At 37.7% G+C, this 21,568-nt stretch overlaps 1 protein-coding gene across 1 annotated transcript in view; it reads right to left on the minus strand.

The window, feature by feature from the left end:
- OMA1 (OMA1 zinc metallopeptidase) overlaps window positions 1–21,568 on the minus strand; it is a 40,445-nt gene that overhangs the window by 15,171 nt on the left and 3,706 nt on the right. The window contains exons 3-8 of the mRNA XM_063298022.1: window positions 18,548–18,776; window positions 14,549–14,722; window positions 14,274–14,381; window positions 13,449–13,577; window positions 10,351–10,425; window positions 3,922–4,071 (exon numbers count right to left, since the gene is read on the minus strand). Coding sequence (XP_063154092.1) covers window positions 3,922–4,071; window positions 10,351–10,425; window positions 13,449–13,577; window positions 14,274–14,381; window positions 14,549–14,722; window positions 18,548–18,776 — 865 coding nt within the window. The remainder of the gene's footprint in view (window positions 1–3,921; window positions 4,072–10,350; window positions 10,426–13,448; window positions 13,578–14,273; window positions 14,382–14,548; window positions 14,723–18,547; window positions 18,777–21,568) is intronic.

Consider the following 21,568-nt stretch of genomic DNA (forward strand, 5'->3'; position numbering starts at 1 on the left):
TATTTTGACTTAGCCATACTGATTTCTAACTTGCAGTCAAACGTTACACTCAACAAACCCCTAGCCACTTCAGGTATTCCATGTGTTCCAGCTCAAGCACACCTGGTGCAACTAATGAAGCCCTTGATTAGTTGCATCAGGTGTGCTTGAGACAACACCTGTTTTGCATACTGTACGTGTGCTGTTGTGATGGATTCTATTCAGGGGGTTGAATAATTTTGAGACTGGAGAAGTCATTATAAGTTGCATTTTCAGTTGGGGACACCACTTGAAGCATTCGTTGTGCTGAGCTATTTCAATTGCTTTTGTTTGATTTGTTCATTGCAAACAGCTGAAAGTGTGTACATTTTGACAATCAACCTGATTTGCAATGGGGGTTGAATAATTTCGATTACAACTGTATCATATAGGAAATCCAGTAAATATTATTCTGTGGAGTTCTTGGTGTTCTCTGAGCTTGGCTGTTTGCTTGCAGATGTTACATTACCCAACTAGGTAATATCATCAATGTGTGATGTGGGTTGAGTGAGTGTGGGCCTGCCCTGTCAGGCTTTGGGGGGGGGGGGTTCCTCCTTGATAGTCCCTTGATTGTTTTCTGCCTGATTGCCTGGTGTTGATCCCTACTTATCTGAGTGTCAGCTGCTGGAGGGGATGTGTTCCTAGGTTTTTTTATTGTCTCTTTTGAATGATGTGCAAATGTGGTTTACCTCTATGTGTCTGTTGATGGCGATTGATTGGTTGATGGTTATTTATCTCTGTGTGTCTATTGATGACTCACTCTTTGAACAGCAGATAATACACTGACCACATGCAGTCACATTAATCAGTCTTTCCATTATGGCATTGAACAGTCAGTTCAAAGGATGGAAATGAACACATTTCTTCAATCTAATATTTATAATCTGGGGTTGCAGTTTCTTTCCAGCTGTAAATCATTATCTTCTTTACTGTATCCCAAATTCCAAATTTTTGCTACATAATTATCATTACATTTGCAGGATTAATCTTAATTCTCTTTTCACAACCATGTTTAGTATGTTAAACCAAATGGGACAACCAAAGAGAAACCCAAATCACATGTTAAAGTTCCTTCAAACTTGTATCTCCAACGTAAAATGTTTGATATCCAGGTTTTCTTCAACCAGGATGTACAATAAACAAGAAACAGATTTTTTTATGGCTTTATCTCATTTTCTTAAGATAAATGTGTGACATTCTTTAGAATGCAAGTTCATTGATTTGGTAAAACAGATTGTTCCAACTCTTAATTCCAAAGTCCTTGTAAATTAACAATATTTATCTTGGTATGGTTCTTCCACTATTTATGTAACTAAGCTGTAGGTTTAGGCTCCAAGACCTTTTCCAATATTCCCCATAATTTAAGAGTTGCGAAGGCTGCAAATTCATCTGATCCAAACTGAGAAATTAACAAATGTTTTAACTTGTTCATAAATTATTTGGAGTTGGTTTTTGATGCAACAAAATATTTAGAACAGTTAAATAAAAAATGGTATTGCAGATCTAAGGAGGAGGAGGAGAGTAAAACAATAACTAAACTCTGGGAAAAGGCATTTAAATGACAAATATTCAACGCAAGCATGTATATAGTGCTGAAAATTGGACAAAACGTCTCAACTTTACTGATGGAGTCTGAGATGGCAACAACTGTCATGGGAAGAGATCACATGGCTGTGGTGGATAGTTTGTCAAAATCATCAATTTCAGGTGCAGCAAATTCCTTATCTTGGCTTAGTAGGACTTAAAAAAAACTGTCAATGTCATAATTTTTATGTAATGTGCCACAATCATACTTGAGATACTCTATACACTCATCTTAAAGAGAATATTGCTGACTTGGAAGTAATTCTGGGTAAGACTAATCAAAGTGATCACAGGATTGCAACAACTTTATCATGGGGAAAAGTTATGACTTTCATTCTTTTTAGTTTTTAAAATATGTGAGTAAAAAGGAAGATAGTATTCCTGCATAAAATCAAGTATTCTGTAGAAACAACAAAGGAAAACTTTTTGTCCTTCATAATACTAAGATCTGGGGATATCCAATTAATTTGTAGTAGTGAGAAAGTCAGGACAGAAAAGGGAAGTACTTCATATAAAACGTAATTAAATTATAGAATTTGCTATTACAAATGATTACAACAGGGTACTTCAGCAGCTTTAGAATGGAATTAGACTATTCATGACTACTTCTCATGATGGTTTTGTGTAACCTTTAGCACTGGAAGCAATATGTTTTTGAGTATGAGCTACTGAAAGATGTACAGTAAGAGTGTTTTTACACTAATGCTATGTTTTCTTCAACTAAAAACCTGATTCATTAACTGCTTCACTATCCCTTATATACATATATGGGGGGGAGGGAATCCTCAATAGCATAATGGGGTCCTACTATCTAGATACCAAGGAAGACCAGTATGTTGTTGTTATCAGTTCGTATTGCCCAGATGTTCCAATGTTGTGGCTTCTTTAGACATGTGTTTTAAAATTACAAGGTAACAATTTGGTAACTATTGTAAATCAACATGAAGATTAATTTGATCATTTTATCTTGCTTAGTGTAAATCTTGTTTAATGAATGACTGCAAAGGTTCCCAGTAAGGTGCCCTTCAGTGCCAGTGTGTCCATGGATCTCTCCTTTGATGCAGTCTAGGCTCCACACTTAGTATGTGTGTGAGAGAGAAACAGAGACAAAGAAACTGACCAAGACCAGTCATGTCACCATGACAATTTTATTAAAGGACCTCTACCCACCACCATGGCAGTCACAGTGCCCACAATAACCTCTCAAAATTCCAAGTGTGCCACTGATCAAAGAAGCTGAGGATTTCTGCCTTAAGCTACAACATAAAAACTCTATACTTTTTTTTCCTGCTTGTGAATTTCCCACAAGCCTCTTGTTCGCTGTTCTCATTCTTTGGTCTAGATGAGTATTTAACCCAGCAGAGTTCTTATGTTTTATCTACACTTTTAAAATGCAAGCTTGATTTATATTCTGTGTGTCCAGCAAATCCACAAACCATAGAGAAACTATGCATATTTCTACATGCTTTATTATACTGAGAATAAACACTATGTGTTACTCCATGAGAGGCTCCACTTGTAATTTCCCTGAAATCAACTGTATGAATTCCACACACTTCTGATGCAATGCTTTATTCTGCCAAGGAGTACTAGAAGACACACAAATACACTATGTGCCATTTCAATTAACCTCCTCTCCTTATTTGTTACATCAAAAACCACTTTCAGGATTCTGAATCTGCTGGGCAGGATTCCACACAATCACCTCCCCTCTCAGCTATTTGAACAAGGATGAGAATCGCATTTGGGGAAAATAGCACACAGACATACAATGACATTAATTCCAACAGCAAGCAGTTTGCAGACAGTAACTCCCATTAGAACAAGTAGAGGAGTTGAGTAACTCAAACTTTTCAATACCTATGGCTAGGGGAGTAAACAAATGAAGGAGACAGAATAATAAACAGATCGTACATATAGCAGTCCATCAGTATTCTTACTGCAGAACTTCTGACCAGAGGGATGACTGGAAAGTAATTATAAAAACTAACCCCCTGTCATCTAAGGGTATGTCTATAATAGCCAATTTCTGTATAATTTATTTCATTATTATTTTGAAGCATCTATGTATGGATTGCAAAACACAGTGCAAATTGACAGTATGCAACCTGGTGACAATTTTCTTTAGAAAAAAGGGGAAAGAAAAAGTAAAGCATCATCGCTGGTAGACTGTAAAGCGCATATTGTATATTTACCAGCAACATTTTAAAGGGGAGTTGACACCCTCATTATCTCATTTCTAAGTCATTTAATATGGAGGAAAGCCTCTATAATTAACGAATAAGATAGAGCACACAAGGTTTACAAAGGGTGACTAACCTCTGGTATCAGACTGTCCAAATATTCAGCTCGATTCCCATGTGATGGGTGTGTAGAAAGCCACTCTGGTAATTTGGGCTGGTTTTGCAAAATCTCAGCCAGTTCCATTTGCTGCCAGAAGACAGAACTGGCTCTTACATCTATACAAGCCTGGAAAAGATACACAGAAAATTGCTAAGTAATGAGATTTTCAGAAATACGTTCCATAACAAAATTTGCAGCCTGTAAATTCACCAGCTCTTCCCTTCACATGAAGAAAATTCATCTATTAACCAAATAGGTTTCTATGGGCATTTTATAAGACTTCAATGGGCTGGACTCATAGATGTAGTTAAGTTACTACTATTGGGGGGGGGGGGCTTCAAGTCAGTCTTGACTCCTGGCAAGTGCCTGGACAAGTCCCTGCAGTTTTCTTGGCAAGATTTCAGAAGCAGTTTACCACTGCCTGCTTCTTGGGGCTGAGAGAGTATGACTGGCCCAAGGCACCCAGCTGGCTTTATGCCTAAGGCAGAACTAGAATTCACGGTCTCCCGGTTTCTAGTCTGGTGCCTTAACCACTACACAAAACTGGCTTAAACTTTGAGATAATTTATAGCCTTGATAAAATAAAAGCCAATTGTTAAATTCAAGGCTGAAGCAGATGTTTTGCTGATGCCACAATCTTCATTAGGCATCGTACTATGCCAGGGAAGTTGCTACCAGCAAGGAAGTACCTGCAGAGAGAAAGCGAGCACAAGAAAGCTCCTGGACATCTTTCATGGCAGGAACTATGACATCCCCTACTGAGAAAGCAAAGTAATTGGCAGACCTCCTTGCTTTAGAAGCGAATGGGGTAATAATAAGAAACTTTTAAAAAGAAAATTAAAAAAAAAAGAAAGAAAGCAGAGGGCAAACACTTCTTCCTTTTTCTTTCAAGGTTTTCCTACTTCATGCTCATGGTTTAAATAGCAACACGTATTTGCAAAATGATTAAAAACTAAAGGCTGTCTTTCAGATGGCTAAATACTCTTGTTAAAGCAGTCAAACAAGTCGAACAAAGAGAACTATTGCTGGGAGAAGAAACAACCACTGAACTGGAATTATCCTCAAAGTTCTATGCACCAGATTGCATATTGTTTATAGACAGTGTTTAAAAGATGTTACGGACAAGGAACAAGTTTTACTGGACAAGACAGACTGATCTGAAAGTGGATTTAAAAATGACAGGCTACAAGAATGATATGGAAAAAGATGCTACACTGGATATACAAATGAAACTGGCTGATCTTAATAATTAAAAGGGATATACAAATAACATCCAAAAGAGTGATCTGGATAACTTTCCTATATTGGATTTACAGAAGAGATTTGTTAAAATTTTGAAGAATTTTGTGAGAAGGGACAAAGAAAAAATAAAAAGAAATCAAGTTCTAGGACATTATTTGGAAGGACTAAAGATTAAGATTGTTAAAAATAAAAGGAAGGAATATAAAGTTGGTTTATTTGATCAAGATTAAAATAGATATGTTATCTCTGGTAACCCTTAATGGACTTTTGCTGATCAGGACTAAACGACAAGGGTTTTAGGTTTTTAGATTTGTTTATGGATAAGAGATGAGATATGGGAAGAAGAGATCAATTGTTGTATTTTAAGAGAAGGTGATAAATTATTAAAATTGTTTATACTTGTTGTGATGAAGGGAGAAATCACTTATGTATTTATTAGTCCTAAACCAGACAGGAAACACACCTAGATTAACTAATTCTACTTTATTGTAAGGCTACATTAACAGAATCCTGCAAGTCTTAAAGTACAAAATCTCCCGCCCTCCCTATTTATTGCTTGAGTGATCAGGGTGGATCTTTCCTAAGTTTCTTCTTTAGACCATTACCCTCTTGTGGACTTTCTTTCCTTTTATCTGATCGTTCCCTAGGCAGCTGAGAATGAAATCTTCTATACGCTGCCAAATAGTACTAATCAAATCATTCTTATTAGAAGGAGGAATATAGATGTTAATAAGCAGAATTTCCATATGTTTGGATGAAAGCAAGGTAGCCACTACCCATAGCTTTAAGGGGGGCAGTGACATACAGTTGAACTGTAAAGCTGCACTTACTAAAGGTGCAATACCACCCTTAGATCTCCCACCCACCTTACTCGGAACAGCCAAGATAGAATTAACCCAATAACCATCTAGCTCCACCTCTGAAGAAGCCCAAGTTTCCTGTAAGAAAAGGACTCTAATTGTGACAAATAGTAAAAAAAAAGTTGGTCTTCTGATGGAACTGACCATCCAGCAATACTGCAGGTTAAAAAGGAAAATGCATAATCATTTAAAGCCAGTCACGAGATGTGATTTTGACAAGAGAGAGCTACAAGGTTGTTATATTGAGCTGAGTCAACAGCTGGTATTACAACCTCTGCTGAAGGGTGGCTTGCCTCATGCAAATTCTGCATCAGCTCCTGGGGATTTTGTTCAAAATTAACATCAGCCAGCTGATCTTGCCTTACTAAGACTTCATTCAGTGGCACTGGAGACAGAATTGCTATGTCATGCTGCATTCAACTCTGTGACATTGGAGCTGGCATGAATCCCCCTCCAGTCCCCTGATTTGTTGCTGAAGCCCCAACAGAATCTCCTGATGAGAGTAATAACTCCTTCTCAGCTACAAGTTCCCCTATTGGCCCAGAGGGATCCGGACTGCTGTTTTTTGGCAGGTCATATTCAGACAGTCCCTTGATCGCTGAGGGGAGACAGTTATAATCAATGTTTGGGGACACGAGGTCTGTGAGTGGCTCAGCTGTAGCAACTGTGACCAACAAGGTTTTCTTCAAATTTTCCAGCTTGAGCAAATATTATCTTGTTCTTTTCTTAGTAAAGAGCTGAAAGCATTAATGAGGCCGGCTTCAGTTGGATCAAAAACATCTTCATCAAGCAAGACAGGGTGACTCCCACACTCTCGCTCTCTCAAGGCCGGAGGAGGAGAAGCAGCAACCTTGGAAGTTGTCATGTCAGCAAATAATGGTTTACCCTTTTCATCACAAAATACTCTGATAGGAAAAATCTGAAACAGAGCTAAATATGTCCTCATCTTCAAAGGAATAGTGGACTGCTTAAAAGACAGGAGGATCCGTTTCCAATTTGGAACACCTGGGAGCCATTCAACAGCACGTAAACCTATCTGCCCCTGTTGGCAATGAAGAAGGTGACCCAAGGAAGTTACAATTGCTCTCCGAGTATTCCAGCGTCCAACATTGTATCTGTTCACGGAGATAACAAGAGCAATCTGTTGTGTTTGCAGTGAACAATTTGATTTAGAAGGAAATACTTTGTTTACATCCAAAGAGTCTTTGGTGTGTATAAATTCCCCACTCTTTGCCTTATCAAGAGTTAGAGGGTTATTCTTTGGGAGCTGCGGCTTTTTATCTAATTGTTTAACTTTTTCTTTAGCTGCTTGCTTTTTATCAGCACACTTGCCCAGGGTGTGAGGCTTAGCTGCATCTGTTTCATAAGCTTTTATAAGAGTAGAAGGTCTAGATTCATATTTTTGCACAAAAGCCTCTATATCTCCTCTCAACACATCCAGCTCATGTTTTATGGCTGAGAGTTGCTCAAATATCGAGATAAAAGTTTGCACCATGAGCAAGCTTTCCTTTGCCATAAACTCCGTTGAGCTTTCCCATAGAAGCCTCTCCATATTCTGCTTTTTTATTTTTAGTTTTAGGCTTACTTTCAGATCCCCTGTGACAAGTATTTGGGCTAATTACATGAAATAACGACACACAAGGGAAGCCCTTACCAAGGTCCTGGCTCCCATTTCGCTCTTCCCAAACAGATAGGGAAAGCTCTAATAACTGTCGTTTTTCCAACTCAGTTTGCAGATCCCATTCCAGTATTTCAAATTTGTTGGAAGTGGAAGGGAGATTTATTCTACTTACATTTCCCTTTCGTACAAAGCAATCTTCAATTCTTGGCTGTTTAGCAAGCTTCAGTGGAGGAAGGGAACCCAGGCTAACACCGTGTCGCTTCTTTCTTTTACCCATATCAATCAATTCCACACAAAGTCCTTTAATTGAGCGTTTGTCTTGACAGTCGTCTTATCCAAACAAATTTACTTGAGTTAAAATAAGTCCCATAAAAATAAATCTACTAAAAAAGGAAAAACTATACTAAAAAAAATATACTAAAAATCTGTTAATCTATTAATGTAATTAGACTGGCGGGAGCTGCAAAAAACGTGTGCCATCAGGCTGATGGCTCTAGCTCCTCCTCTTCCCTAGGCAGCATCTCTTCCCTCTGTTCCCCAAGGTCGCCCTCACATTCCATCACAATATTTCTTTTCTTTACTACGTTATTTTGTTTTTATTTTTTTCCTTTCTGCACTTATTTTTCTCTTTTCTTTCATAGTTCGTATTAGTTTTTATCTTTTGAATTGTAATGTGTAATAAAATTACTATATAAAAAAGAAAATGTTGATTAAATATGCACTGAAGGGCTGGGTGGGAAAAAAATAGGATGTATTTATTTGTCAGTCATCTACTGTTCAAAACTTTGAGTCAAAACTTTGAGTCAGAACCAGTCGTCTTCAACCTGGAAGCCCCCAGATGCATGGACTTCAACTCCCAGAATTCCACAACCAGCGTAATTACTGCGTAATGTTTGGAACTTCTAAACATCCTAGCTTAGAAGTCAAGATTATTCAGGCACTCACTCACAGGAGGAGGAATCTTAAGCAACAGGCAAAATGGGGTGGGTAGTTCCTGGACTGCCTGATTATAATATTTTTAGCTTGGTAGCATATCAGTTTGTCTCCTCCCCACCCTTCTTTTCTCTTACTTCAAACTCATCCACATGGGTAGAATATATTAAGTGGTCTGAGAGGAAGTAGACACCTTTGCCCTCTCCAGCCTTAGTAAGTTTTGCTTGAATTTTGGTGGTGCCCAGAGGAAGCCATCTTAACTAACTGGAACAGAAGAAGAATTCAACCATGTACTGTAGCTGATTAAGACAAAGAATGAGTAACAGACTCACATGCAAATGCAAGAGAAGGAGACACCAATTCTGCCAAAAGAAACAAAACCATCTGAACTAAGATGTGGACCTTCACAAACAAAACGCACAAGCACGAACACTAAAGAAATTGCTGTAGCAATGTGAAAAAAATAAAAACAGATTTTTAAAATATTCTTTACAAATATAGAAGATACTGAAGGAAAGAAAATACTTATAGGGATAAATGGATTAAATCTTGCTGTACCTTAAAAGTTTTATTTAACAAGTATTTGTAGCCTCACTGATTCCACTTAACAGAACACTATATGCCCCAGGATCAGATTGGCCCTGAGCTTGCTGGCCTTTCACAAAGCCTGAAGATCTGGATGTACTCCAAGGCCTCAGGGTCGGGAGATTAAATGGCCCACTGAGAGGTCTTTATTAATGGTTTTGTTTCAATTTATCTTCAGTGACCACTGTTTTGTTTTGTTTTTCCCTTTGCTTTGAGTGCCAAATTGCATTTGTGAGATGGGTGGCATGTAAATACATGAAATAAACAGATCTGTGTTCTACTCATACATGCCATCCATAGTAAAAGGCTGCTTGACAATGCAAAGGTATGAAAGTGGTATGGTAAAGCCTGCTGCAGATGCCTAGGAAAAGAATCAGCACAATCAGATAGACAACGGGTTCATACAACTCTCTTAGCAACAAGAACAAGCTTGCATTTTCATATCAGCACCACAGCACATATATGAAGAGCAGTGGAGAGCACGTGGTGTGTAGGAACATGTTCCAATTGTTTAATAGATGTTGTTATGGGTTGAAAGACGATAGTTATTTGGGATTCACTGCTTACCTCCATCTTTCCTTGTGCTGGTCATTGAACAAATAAAGATTACTTTACTTACTTACTCCATCTTCCCTTTTTCGAAAGGAATTACTTTTATTACTTTCGAAAGGAATTACTTTACACAATAAAGTAGTAACAGTATGATTTTTCTATAGAATCCATTCAATTTATTCATCCTTTTACAAAGAATAAAATCCTGGAAAGGAATTTGAAGAATTTTGGCCCACAAATATAAAGGAAAGTTACTAAGATTGTTGTTAATTAACATGAACTAGAACTTTGGCAACAATATTTAAACATAATGCTATATTTAGCAGTCCAAACAGTTCACATATTCTAAAATCCTAACACACAATTTTTGTGTTACCACTAGGTGGCAGCGATGGTATATAATGATATGCATGTCTGGTATACACGATAAGTGTATTTACATACATGTTTTAAGAATGAACACAATGACAGAGGAAGAAAATAATCCCAGGACTAAAATTAAAAATGGAAAGACATTACAAGCAGATGTGGAAGCTATCTGTCAGCAGCACCATTTACTGAAAACTAATTCAACTGAAGCTCTAGCATGATTTGACGAAAGGCAATTCTTACCTTAGCAGCAAACTGAAGTCCAACTTTGTCAGCTTCAGCTTCTAAAGTCCTGCTGTATGGCCTATCAAAAAGTAACTAGAATGAAAGAAAAGGAAGAATGCCCCAACATTTACAGTTGCTGCTTTCTGCAATAAAAGTTTCTTCTTACCAAAAATTACCCCCAAATTACCCTCACTGGGTTTCTACTAAATGCAAGGGTGCATTTTCTTAGCAATGTAAGTAGGGTTGCACAGTGACCAGAATTAAAAAGGGAAAAAAAATATTTCAGAGTGCACATGGTGAGCATGGCGGGCCCGTTGCCACCCCACTTAAGCCAAGTGCATCTTTTCCTGGAATAAGGAGGCATGGAAAAGACATGGCTTGCTTATGTCTATTTTTCTTCCAAAGAAAACACTGGGCTGTCACCCCCTACAATTTTTATTTTCTAAAAATACCTCAGGGGTATAGATTTATTATTTGTTTATTGCAATTATACCCCCACTGCAATCCAAACAGACTTAAAGGTAAAAAATAGAATAAACCATAAAGGTAAAAATCTGCTAAATACATACAACAATATAAATAGATAAATACATCATCTTTTGTTTATAACATTTACAGTAGAAGTTATTGGTTCTATTTCACAGATATAGTGAAAAATCCTAACTACCCATGATCAGTCCCTGGCCAAATCTGTTCTTATCTTTAATTGTTTGTAAAAAATAAATATAAAACAAACATTTTAACTAAACATAAACATAATTATAATGGGATGGAAAATAACTAAGCCACTTGCCACAACTTTCCCAGTTATCTGCAGAAAGTGAGAACAAGCTTTATTTATGAAATTCTGTATTAGTATACTCTCAGGCAATAAAAACATTAAAAAACACTTATACAATTTAAAATATAAAGATATAAACATCTATTACAACATATGAAACAGTAATAAGGAGTTGCAAAGCAATATCAAAGCAAGATGACCTGAATATGAACTGCATAATTCTGAGGTCGGTTATCTTTATTAGTTGCTTTTTGTCCCTGGTTTTGGACTTTTTAACCCTGCTACTGTATATATTGATTTTATAAGTGGCTCAGTCGCCAACCAGTGTGGCATATAAACCTGAGTTAATAAACAAACCCATAAATCTTGAAAGATCTTTAAGGGACATAGAAAATTCAAAAAGAAAAGAAGATTCTTGAATCATTATTTTAAACTAGAAATGAATCAACTACAGTGTGAAAGACACAAAACTATTTTGCTGTAACCATCTAAATCAGTGTTTCTCAACCTCAGCAATTTTAAGATGTGTGGACTTCAACTCCCAGAATTCCCTGGGGGAATTCTGGGAGTTGAAGTCCACACATCTTAAAATTGCCGAGGCTGATAAACACTGACCTAAGTGCTCCTTTGGCTTCAATCTCTTAGTACCACAAAGCAGGGAACTTTTATTAAGGAATAAGAAAGGCATATCCACCTAGGTACCTATAGAAACTAGGAAAAACCAACATTAACCCTAGAGATTTCCCTGGCAGTTTCCTTTGGAAAAAACAAAATGTGCCACCCCAAATTTTTCCATTTCTGCAACATGAAGAGAAAGAAACCGCCAGATATAACAAGAAGCAAAGAAGCGGGTTTGGCATCTTTTGAATATAAAGAAAGCTCAGTGCTGAAGTACCATTGATCATTCTGACAGTTCCTTCAGCTGGTTTAGGCTAGGCAACTGAACTGCCTTTTCCTACATCTCTGATTTTATTCCTGACTGGCAGGAAAAACAAGTGTAGTAAGAAGTTTTACTGGAAGAATAAGGGCATTTATTCTCTTTGTTTCAGATTAATGAGCTCTGCAGCATTCAGCCACAAGTGGAATGATCTCTAAACGTTCAAAGTTCTGGATTGTTTGAGATCAGTGGGTTTCGTCAAAATAATTAAAACAGCAAACTATTGGTTCAGCAGTTCTACAAAAACAGTATTATATTGTATTTTAAATTATCTTCTGGGTGATCAAGCTAAAGAAATAGCATAAATAAAAAGAGAAGACAGTTCAACCACAAAATGCATGCCATCCTTCCAATAGTTAATACCGCAGATGATGAATGCTACAACTGAATTTAAATTATTGATTCTAGGGAACCGTTACATCGCTCAGTAGAATACATAGAGTTGCTAGAACAAAGTAATAAGGAAACTGTTCTTGGTTCAGAGAATTTGCAAAGAAAATAAAAGAATATTATATTTCCTAATGTCCCCTCTTAGTTCTCACTGGTCCAAAGCTGAGAAGCTAACAAAAATGTAGTATCTTTCATGAATTACTCCATTGTTTAAACTACTGGCCAATCTAGTGAGGTATGCATCAAGTGCCCTACCAATTAGCAAACAGGCAGTAGGGTTCCCAGACAAACTGTCATGAGTAAGGATAGCGAGCAGGGGGCTCCCACCCAGACTGTCAAGCGCATGCGTAGCACTGAGGAACTGTTCAGCCATTCAAAAAGACACAGATCGGGACCGCCTTGACCTTTGGGGTTTATATGGCTGGGTTTTCCCACGCTTCCTCAGTTTGTTAGGATTCTTGTTAAGTACTACTAATAAATATTAGAGACCAAGTCATTGTCTCAGTGTGTTTCCTGGTAATCAGGACACAAACCAGTACTTAAAACCATAATGCCAAAAGAACAGGCAAGTTGGGCAAAACAAAGAACAAAGCTGAAAGGGGCAGCCTTAGAGGCTGGGCACTGGTTTGCATTAGACTAAAGAAAAGCCCCTGATCCACTATGGATCAAAGTAGGACCAACCCAGTAAGCTGAAGTAGACCACAGAAGGGATCCTGGTTAATGTCTGTACTCATTAATTTTTAATCAGGGATTACGTTCCTAACATCATCCTATGGAGAAAAGGCAAGTCACAAGGTGTGCAATATCAGTTATTCACAGAGGCTAATCTACCGCTTCTCCCAGCATTCAGAAATGCAATAGCCCTGCTGGATCAGACTTGAATCAATTGTATGCAGCATCTTGTTTCCAACAAGTTCTGGCAGCTTTGTGACAGATGTGCTTTCAAACTAAACGTGAGAATTAGACAACTTTAAATGTAAGATACAATGCAGGACTCAATTAACCTACCTCTTGAATCCTGCCCTGGATCCACTGGCTTATCACAGCTAAACTGTCTCGAGGACAGATAGCCCAAATTATGGTGAGAAGAATGATTGAGAAGAAGTCCAGGAAGTGCATCAGACTTGCCTTCTCTGCCTTGAAACAAAGGAAAAAAATGAATATGTTGTTTTAATTCTTCTCCCATAGATAACTTTTCCCATATTTAGTACTGAAATAAAATAAAACTGAAATAAAACTGAAATAAAACTATAAGGACAGTGTTTAAAGCACTCTTCCTCATTAACAATGACATTATAATATTTTTTTACAGATAAAGGACAGCCCAAATGAGACTAGCAAATTACCTTAAAAAAAAGATGTAGCAGAAGGCTCAGCTTATCTATGCTTGTTAAAATGGTGGAGAAAAGCATCATGCGCCAACCCACTGGCAATTAGGGTAACATTTAAGAACATAAGAAAATCTCTGCTGGATCAGGCCAATGGTTCATCTACCACACATTCTGTGTCACAATGGCCATTCAGATGCATTCAGAAAGCTTACTGAGCAGAAAGACAATTGCCCTCTTCTGCTATTCTCCCTGGAAGCCAGTTTTTAAGGCACACTGCCTATAATTCACATTCAACAACGGCTTCAAACTCAAAATGGAGTGTTTTAAACTTGAGACATTTTGCACGCTGTCTATTGTGAACTAAGTTTCCTAGTGCAAGGTGGCAGTCTGTCCCACTTTACTGCAGCAAATGTGGTGGTGTCCACCATGGCAGATACACGTATCCTTATGGAACTGATTTTTATGTTAACATTTCTTTAAAAAAAAAAGAAAAACAACTTACAGCATGTCCCAGAATAGCATGAGCAATTTCATGTCCCAAAATGAATGAAAGCTGATTGATATCTGACACAGCAGTTAGCAAACCAGTGAAAACAAACACTTGTCCATTCTGTAGGCAAAAGGATAAAAGAAACATTCGGGCCAGCAATTAGATGTTTTTTTCCCCCTTTATTAATTTATTTATTTCTCAAATTTGTACTACCACCCATCTCCCCCCAAAGAGGGACTCTGAGCGGCCAACTTACGGGTCACCTTTTCTTTTCAGTTTTCACTTACTGGAAGTACAAAAGCATTAATATTCGGCTCTTCTACCACATGGATGGTCCATGTAAATTCAGAGAATTCTGGAACATCCTTGTTACTTTCAGTTAAATGTGTAACAGTTTTCTTGACCACCTGGAAACGGGGGTCTGTTTCTGGCAACATTTTGTTCTTAAATTCTAGCAGCCACTGAAATATTAAAATAAAAAGCGGGGAGGAAAGAGAGAAAAAAGGACACAGCACATTAATTGTTCCAAATGACTCAAATTGCAAACAGAGGCCGATACTATCTATGAATATCCATGGAGGATGCTTAAGTATGATAAACACATGAGACAATATTATTCAGAAGAAAAACACTATACCTCATACTATGGTTTGCAAGAGGCAAAGTTTAAGAATTCAAATAGAGTGCTTTTAGGGGGGAGTATTTTTTACCTCAGTAAAAAAAAAAGTAAAGCTTAAGGAGTAGTGTCCACACGCTCTTACAGCCTTCATCACGATACACACAGAAAAGGGGTAGGGTTTGTTTTATGAGGCTGCAATGCTGCTTACATCACTTGGACACCCTTTGCCCACCCACCCCCGACACCACCAAACTTAACCTAAGAACAGTCCTTAAAATCAAAAAGATGTACATCCTCACCTTTTAAAGGATGTCCACAAAACAGTAGCTACAATTCACCTACACACCCATCCCCTGTATTTCAAATTAATCACAGGCAGCGCAGCTGGAAAAACTGCCTGTTTAACACCCTGAACTGTTACACCAAAGAGGGTGCCAAGCTAATTGATGCACTGAATTGACTCAATAATGAAGGTGGAACAATGGTTCCCATTATAAAACCTGTCACCCCTGTTAGGAAATGTTAAAATTGAGAAACCACAGTTGCACTTGAGGAAGTCATCATATATGTGGATAAGCGCCACTCAAATCCTGCAGTTAGGATGCCAAAACAGAGAAGCAAAAGAAGGGAGAATTCTTGCTGCAAATAATGATTTAATTCTGACTACCTCCAGTATCCTTTGACTTCTGCAACACATGGAAATGATGTCTTGCCTCAAGGGTATCACGTAACAGTTTCTTCCCAAACAGCAAGAAGGTGTGTCTCTACAACAGGAAGCTCAGTTCAGCTTTCAGCATTTTGACTTATCCAGTACACTCTTGGGTCAAATCTTGCTTTTAAATTCTTTGTGATCAGGCAAGTTTAAGCCTCTGGACAGTAACTGGATGTAAGCCAAGGTAAATGAACAGATGGAGACAAAATTGCAGGTGTTACTTTTTCTTTGCCCCGCCTATCTCTGTGGCATTGTATCTCACTGTTGTACTGGGATCAAGAAGCACAGTTTCGGGTAGCTAACTACTTAACATACCTAGCAAGCCACAATCCTGACACAAACAAGTCCTGCTAGAAATGTAGGAGCCAACCTCGCCAATGCTCCTGGCATCTTACAAAGCTCAGTGATCAGAGGCAGCATAACTACAGTTCCTTGGCTCAAGCCAGTGGTTATTCTCCTAAGTCTTGCCCAGAGTAGGCCAAACTCTGTCAACATGCCCTGCCCAGTCTGACATTCCACTGAAGCCAGAGATGAGGAGAAAGACCCCAGAAGTGGCCAAACTTGCCAAACAGCCACACCAACTCCCCTGGCATTTTAGAAAACCCAGTAATCAGAGACAGCAAAACACCCACCCACAAGGCCAAGTCAGTGGTGAATCTTACATTAAGCTTGGCATCCCAGAAAAGCAAGTGGAAAATTAAGAGCTTATTTTTTTCAACAGCTTCTGAGTAGGATAATTTCTGCATTGGTTTAGCATAAATTAGGCCCTTTGCTGGAGAATGTGGAGGCTGCTATGCTGTCCTTCCCCTATCCCTGCTAACTGTGCCTCAACAGAGGTAATGGGAGCATATTTTAAAACGTCAGTGTTGCAAAACAAAGTCTGTTTGAAAGACTCAACAATCCCTGCTATTTTCATAGTATTCTATAAAAAAGCAGTCCTTTATGAATGAACTTTTTTCAAGCAGAATCTCAAGACAGCTCAGATCAAGTAGGTTCACCATCAAACCACAAACCTGAATCATATCATGCCTCTTGGAATCACTATCAAAATTAAATCAAAGCTGATTCATAGAGGAATTTTTTGCAGGTATGCTTTTTGCAGATATTGAACATTTTAGCAATATATTTACACCAACAGAATACTCTTAATTTCTACTGACCCTGATTTTTATATCCAATTGAATGTCTGCAAATAGAGATACATTTTCACTATAAAAGGGGCATGTGTCTCTTCAGACGTTAATGAGTTATCATTATTCCTGATCAGTAATAATGAGAGAGGATGGGTGTTATAATATAACAATGTCTGGAGGTCACAAACTGGCCAATCCTGCAAGAGTATCATTTCATACCCACACTATCAGTTTGCTTAGCTTACTGTTTCTTGTTTGCAGAATCTCACAACTTTTGCCTCACCCACAGCAGCATCAGCGGGTAGTAGAGCGGTGGAGTGGAAAATGATGAAATCAGCATTGTGCTGATGAGATGCATATCAAACTGACTTCACACGCACATTAAACAGAAGTGAAGCCTGTATCACAATGCTGCAACACTGCTGTTTTGATGAAAGCAGTGGATCCTGCAGACACACCTGTTCACCCATAAAATAAGTTCTAAAATAGACCACTGTGCCACTGTCCGAAGACAGAAGTCAAACAATGGTTGAACAGCAGAAAAAGTGTATCAACTTTTGATATACAAAATTCTAACCAAGCAAAATAGAAAGACTTAACTTTTTCTAGGTGTACTACCTCTGAATTCTAAACAACAATATAGTTACAACAAAATCCCTGCAGAAGAAGCTGTATGAAACATGGCTAGTTGCTGCATCTATATTGCTATGGCTAAGCTGACAAATTGAACATAGGAGGAGAGGACCTGACCAATCTTGTCTGTCTGTACTCCAGTAAATGACAAGGAAACATGTTCTGGTTTGTTCAGCGGTAGAAAGTGGGCAAATCCTGATATCAGGTTCACTAAGAATATTTCTAAGGTAGGAACTACAGGTAGTCCTCACTTAACAACCACAATTGTGACCTGAAATTTGGTTGCTAAGCAAAGCGGTCATTAAGTGAATCTGACCTGATTTTATGACCTTTTTGTGGCAGTTGTTAAGTGAAACACCAATGGCATTAAGCAAACCACATGATCGTTAAGTGAATCACGCAGTTCCCCACTGATTTTGCTTTCCAGAAGCCATTGGAGAAGGTTGAAAATGGTGATCACATGACCATGGGATGCTGCAACAGTCACACATGCAAACTAGTTGCCAAGTGCCCAAATCGTGATCACATGACCATGGGGATGCTGCAACGATCGTGAGAGGACCGGCTGCAAGTTAGTTCTTTCAGCACCGCCCTAAGTCCAAACCATCACTAAATGAATGGTTGTTAAGCGAGGACTACCTGTAGAGCAACCTTTTTTTGCCAGGAGCTGTATTTTATTTCTTGTCAATTTGTTTAAGCCTTTGAGGGTGGTAGGGAATGTGTTCAGTGATATCACGTTTTTGCCCTTAAAGAAAAAAGTTGTTCAAGGGTTTAAAGTCCAAAATAGGCACATTAAGGAGAAAGGGGGCTGAAAATTGCAGAAGCAAATGGGAAAATCAAGCATATGTAAAAGTGCTGCGTATTTGAGATGGCTCTCCTAAGATCTGGGGCAGAATATCATGGACAAATGGCATTACACCACCAATCTATGACTGATTTTACATGACATGGTTAGTTTTAGCCATGCTTTTGTTTTATAAGTTTACATATCATTCTAAGATAAACCATGTTTTATGAATCATAACAGCTAAAGCCAAAGCACTAACTCAAAACCTACCAGAATCACATGATACCATAATAAATGGATGAATTCAACCTGTACTTCATATATTACACCACTTCAAAAAAAAGGAAGCTCATTCTGAAAGTACAAGAAACAAAGGTTTTGTTTACATTAGTAATTACCTACCATGTTATACTCAATTTCCGTCATTTCTGCAAATTGATCCTTGTGAAACACTAAAAGCCGAGTGCGTCCAGTTATTGGTGTCTCCTCCAAATGAGTAAAATAAAAAATGATAAACACAACTCCTAAACTAGTAAGTCCACAGGCTATCTTCCATTTATTTCTTCTCACAGCTTCTTTAAATAACTCCTTCTTGTTTGGAGGAAGTGCACGCCACCATTTTCTTATGCTCCTATAAGACACATATATTACAATTTTCAAACAACTGCCCCTAGATTGCTATCATTAGAGCTCATGTAAAAAAAAAAATCAGCAGGTGCAAACCCCGCCCCCCTCTTCAGATTACAGCAAATGTATTAGCACCCAAACCAGCAGAGTGGTGAAAATAGAATTACTGTGTTTGATGTTAATTTGCCCATTAAATGGACAGACCAAAATGCAAATCAAAAATGGAATTATTTTTCTGATGAAAAGTTATGGGAAAAAAGTTTTTTTTTTTCTATGGGAGGTTTTTTGCCAAGAAGTCAGATTTTTTAAGGGGGACAGTTGGGCTCTTTGATTTCTCTGTGAAAAATGCCTTGTGTTTATTGTGGGAATATGTGAATGCCTTGGTCTATTTTGAAGTGGGGTAAGGATTTGAGAATGTTTATCTGAATTGCTTTTAAGGCTTGACTTCATACTCTTTTTTAATAATTTGGACTAAGATTAATAAGTTATAAACAATGAATGCTGATTTTAGGTTTAATAGAATTAAGATTGTTATACTTGCAGTATTATTAATTATAAGAGTAGACAATTTATATGTTTTTTAGTTTGATTTTCATTATAGTGGACAGAAATGTATAGAATAGGTGGTAGGAAGGAAATAATTACATACATGTTTTTTGGGGGGAAGTTGATTAGGAGGTTTATATATTTCTTTTTCTTTTAATATAAGGGGAAGGAGCAATTGTATTTCATGATTTTTATAATGTGCTAATGGAATGATTTATAGAAATAATGTGAATTTTGTCTGATATACAGTAAGGGATTAATTATGAAAATTGCTGTATATTCTTGTTAAAAGTCAGAAGTCACCTCTTTATGTAATCTTTAAAATTCTTTTTTTGTGTTTTCACACTTTTTTTCTTTTGTAGTTTTTTCTTTTTTCTTTTTTGTAGTTTTTATCTTTGCTTTAAATCGAATAAATTTCTTATACAAAGGAAGGAAGGAAGGAAGGAATAAATTGGGGAGTTTCAACTGAGAACACCTAGAGGGCACCAGGTCACCTTTTCCATGAGCAGGTCTTTTTATTTAGATTTCATAGTGAATAGACAAATCTTATACAGCAGACACACAAAAAACCTATACAACTAGTTTTAGAAAGCCCTGGGGAGTTTAAACTTATTTTTCAAATTGTTATATTTTTACTACATGCCTCAAGATGATCTGCTGTCAAGAAGTTTCAAGAGCAATATGAGATAGAGACAGAGAGCTAGAGCTAGAGCGAAAGAGGTAGGATGGGAGAGATCATGAGAGTGGCAAGCATTTCACTGGGCTAGTGAAGTCTCATATGTAACTCTAAACAGCTTCTAGATACCGGACTATTTTTACAAAAAACATTTTATGTTTAGTTGATTCAATTCATATATACTGCAACTAACATGAAGCAGAGATATACATCGTTCATTGGTGGAACACCCCAGGTAGGTATTACAGACAATGCTTTTCTTGCTGGCAATCCTTTTAATGAGATAGAAGATCACAGAAATTGGGCAAAGATGTGGCTTTTTTACATGAAACATTATACATGCTCAGGGGTGTGTCTGCTGTCCTCTTGGGTACAGATTATATCCAAATGGGAGGTTAGCAGCTAACTCAGCTGTTATGAAGTCAAAGAAAAATAAAGTGCAATTGTTTCTCACTACAGCACAATAAATCAGTATCCTGTCAATTCCACCCAAGGACTGCAAAACAAGCTCTACAAATCGGTAAAATCATTGTTAACACTGAATCTTGTTAAAGTATAAAACAAACTTATTTTACTAGTGAAAAGTTTAGCATAGGAGTGGATGGTCTCTGGCCCCAGTGGTAAAGGAACTACTCTATTGTCAAAATAGAACACATTATCATACTTTAAATATATTATTTGTAATAAAATATTAAAATACATTTGACCCCTTGCTTATCTGTAATGTGAAGAAACATTTTCTTTTGTAACCTTTCACTAGTAAAATAAATGTTTATGTTTAATTAAAATATAACTAAATAAACATATGAGTTAAGATTTGCATTGAACCTTGAGCAATCAAACAAACCACACTATGGTTTAGTTCAAGATGCAACCCGAGTCTGCTAGATAAACTCTTTTGACAGCATTTATCAAAAATACTCTGTATTTAAGCCACAAACTGGTTGGAATTTTAAACTAATATTTAGGGTGTACATTTATCATTTCTGTTTTTCTCCAAACTGGCAAATGATGTACTATATCCAGTGCATGGGAACTTAACAGACAGAAGCCCCTATAAACCCAAATGAAGGAACTGGTTGGAATTTCTGGCAATCCAAACTAGATTCTACAAAACAAACTGGGAACAGCTGATTTCATGTCTCAAATTCTTAGCAGTAAAGGTGGTATGTGTCACTGGTGTGGTCCCAACAACTGTCTGATCCCAAGCAACAGTGAATGAGCAGCATAAATTCTCTCATTCCCTCCAGCTTCTATAGCATTTATCTACCTCCTGGGTCAAGAGACAGTGTCCACAGCACTGGGGGGAAAAGTGCCAAAGAACCAGCCTGTTACTCTTGCCAGACTACAAGAGATTCCTATACAGGTAGTCCCCACTTACCCACTACAATAGGGACCGGCAATTCTGTTGCTAAGCAGCACGGTCATTAAGCACAATGTCATATGACCGTACCAACTTACGTCAGTTCCATCAGTCCTGGCTGCAGTCATTAAGCAAATCATCACACATTGTTAAGCACAATCTCATGTTACCTCAACTTACAACTCTCTGCCAGCTTCCTCACTGACTTTGT

This window comes from Candoia aspera, chromosome 3 (genome assembly GCF_035149785.1).
Source record: "Candoia aspera isolate rCanAsp1 chromosome 3, rCanAsp1.hap2, whole genome shotgun sequence".
Taxonomy (NCBI): Eukaryota; Metazoa; Chordata; class Lepidosauria; order Squamata; family Boidae; genus Candoia; species Candoia aspera.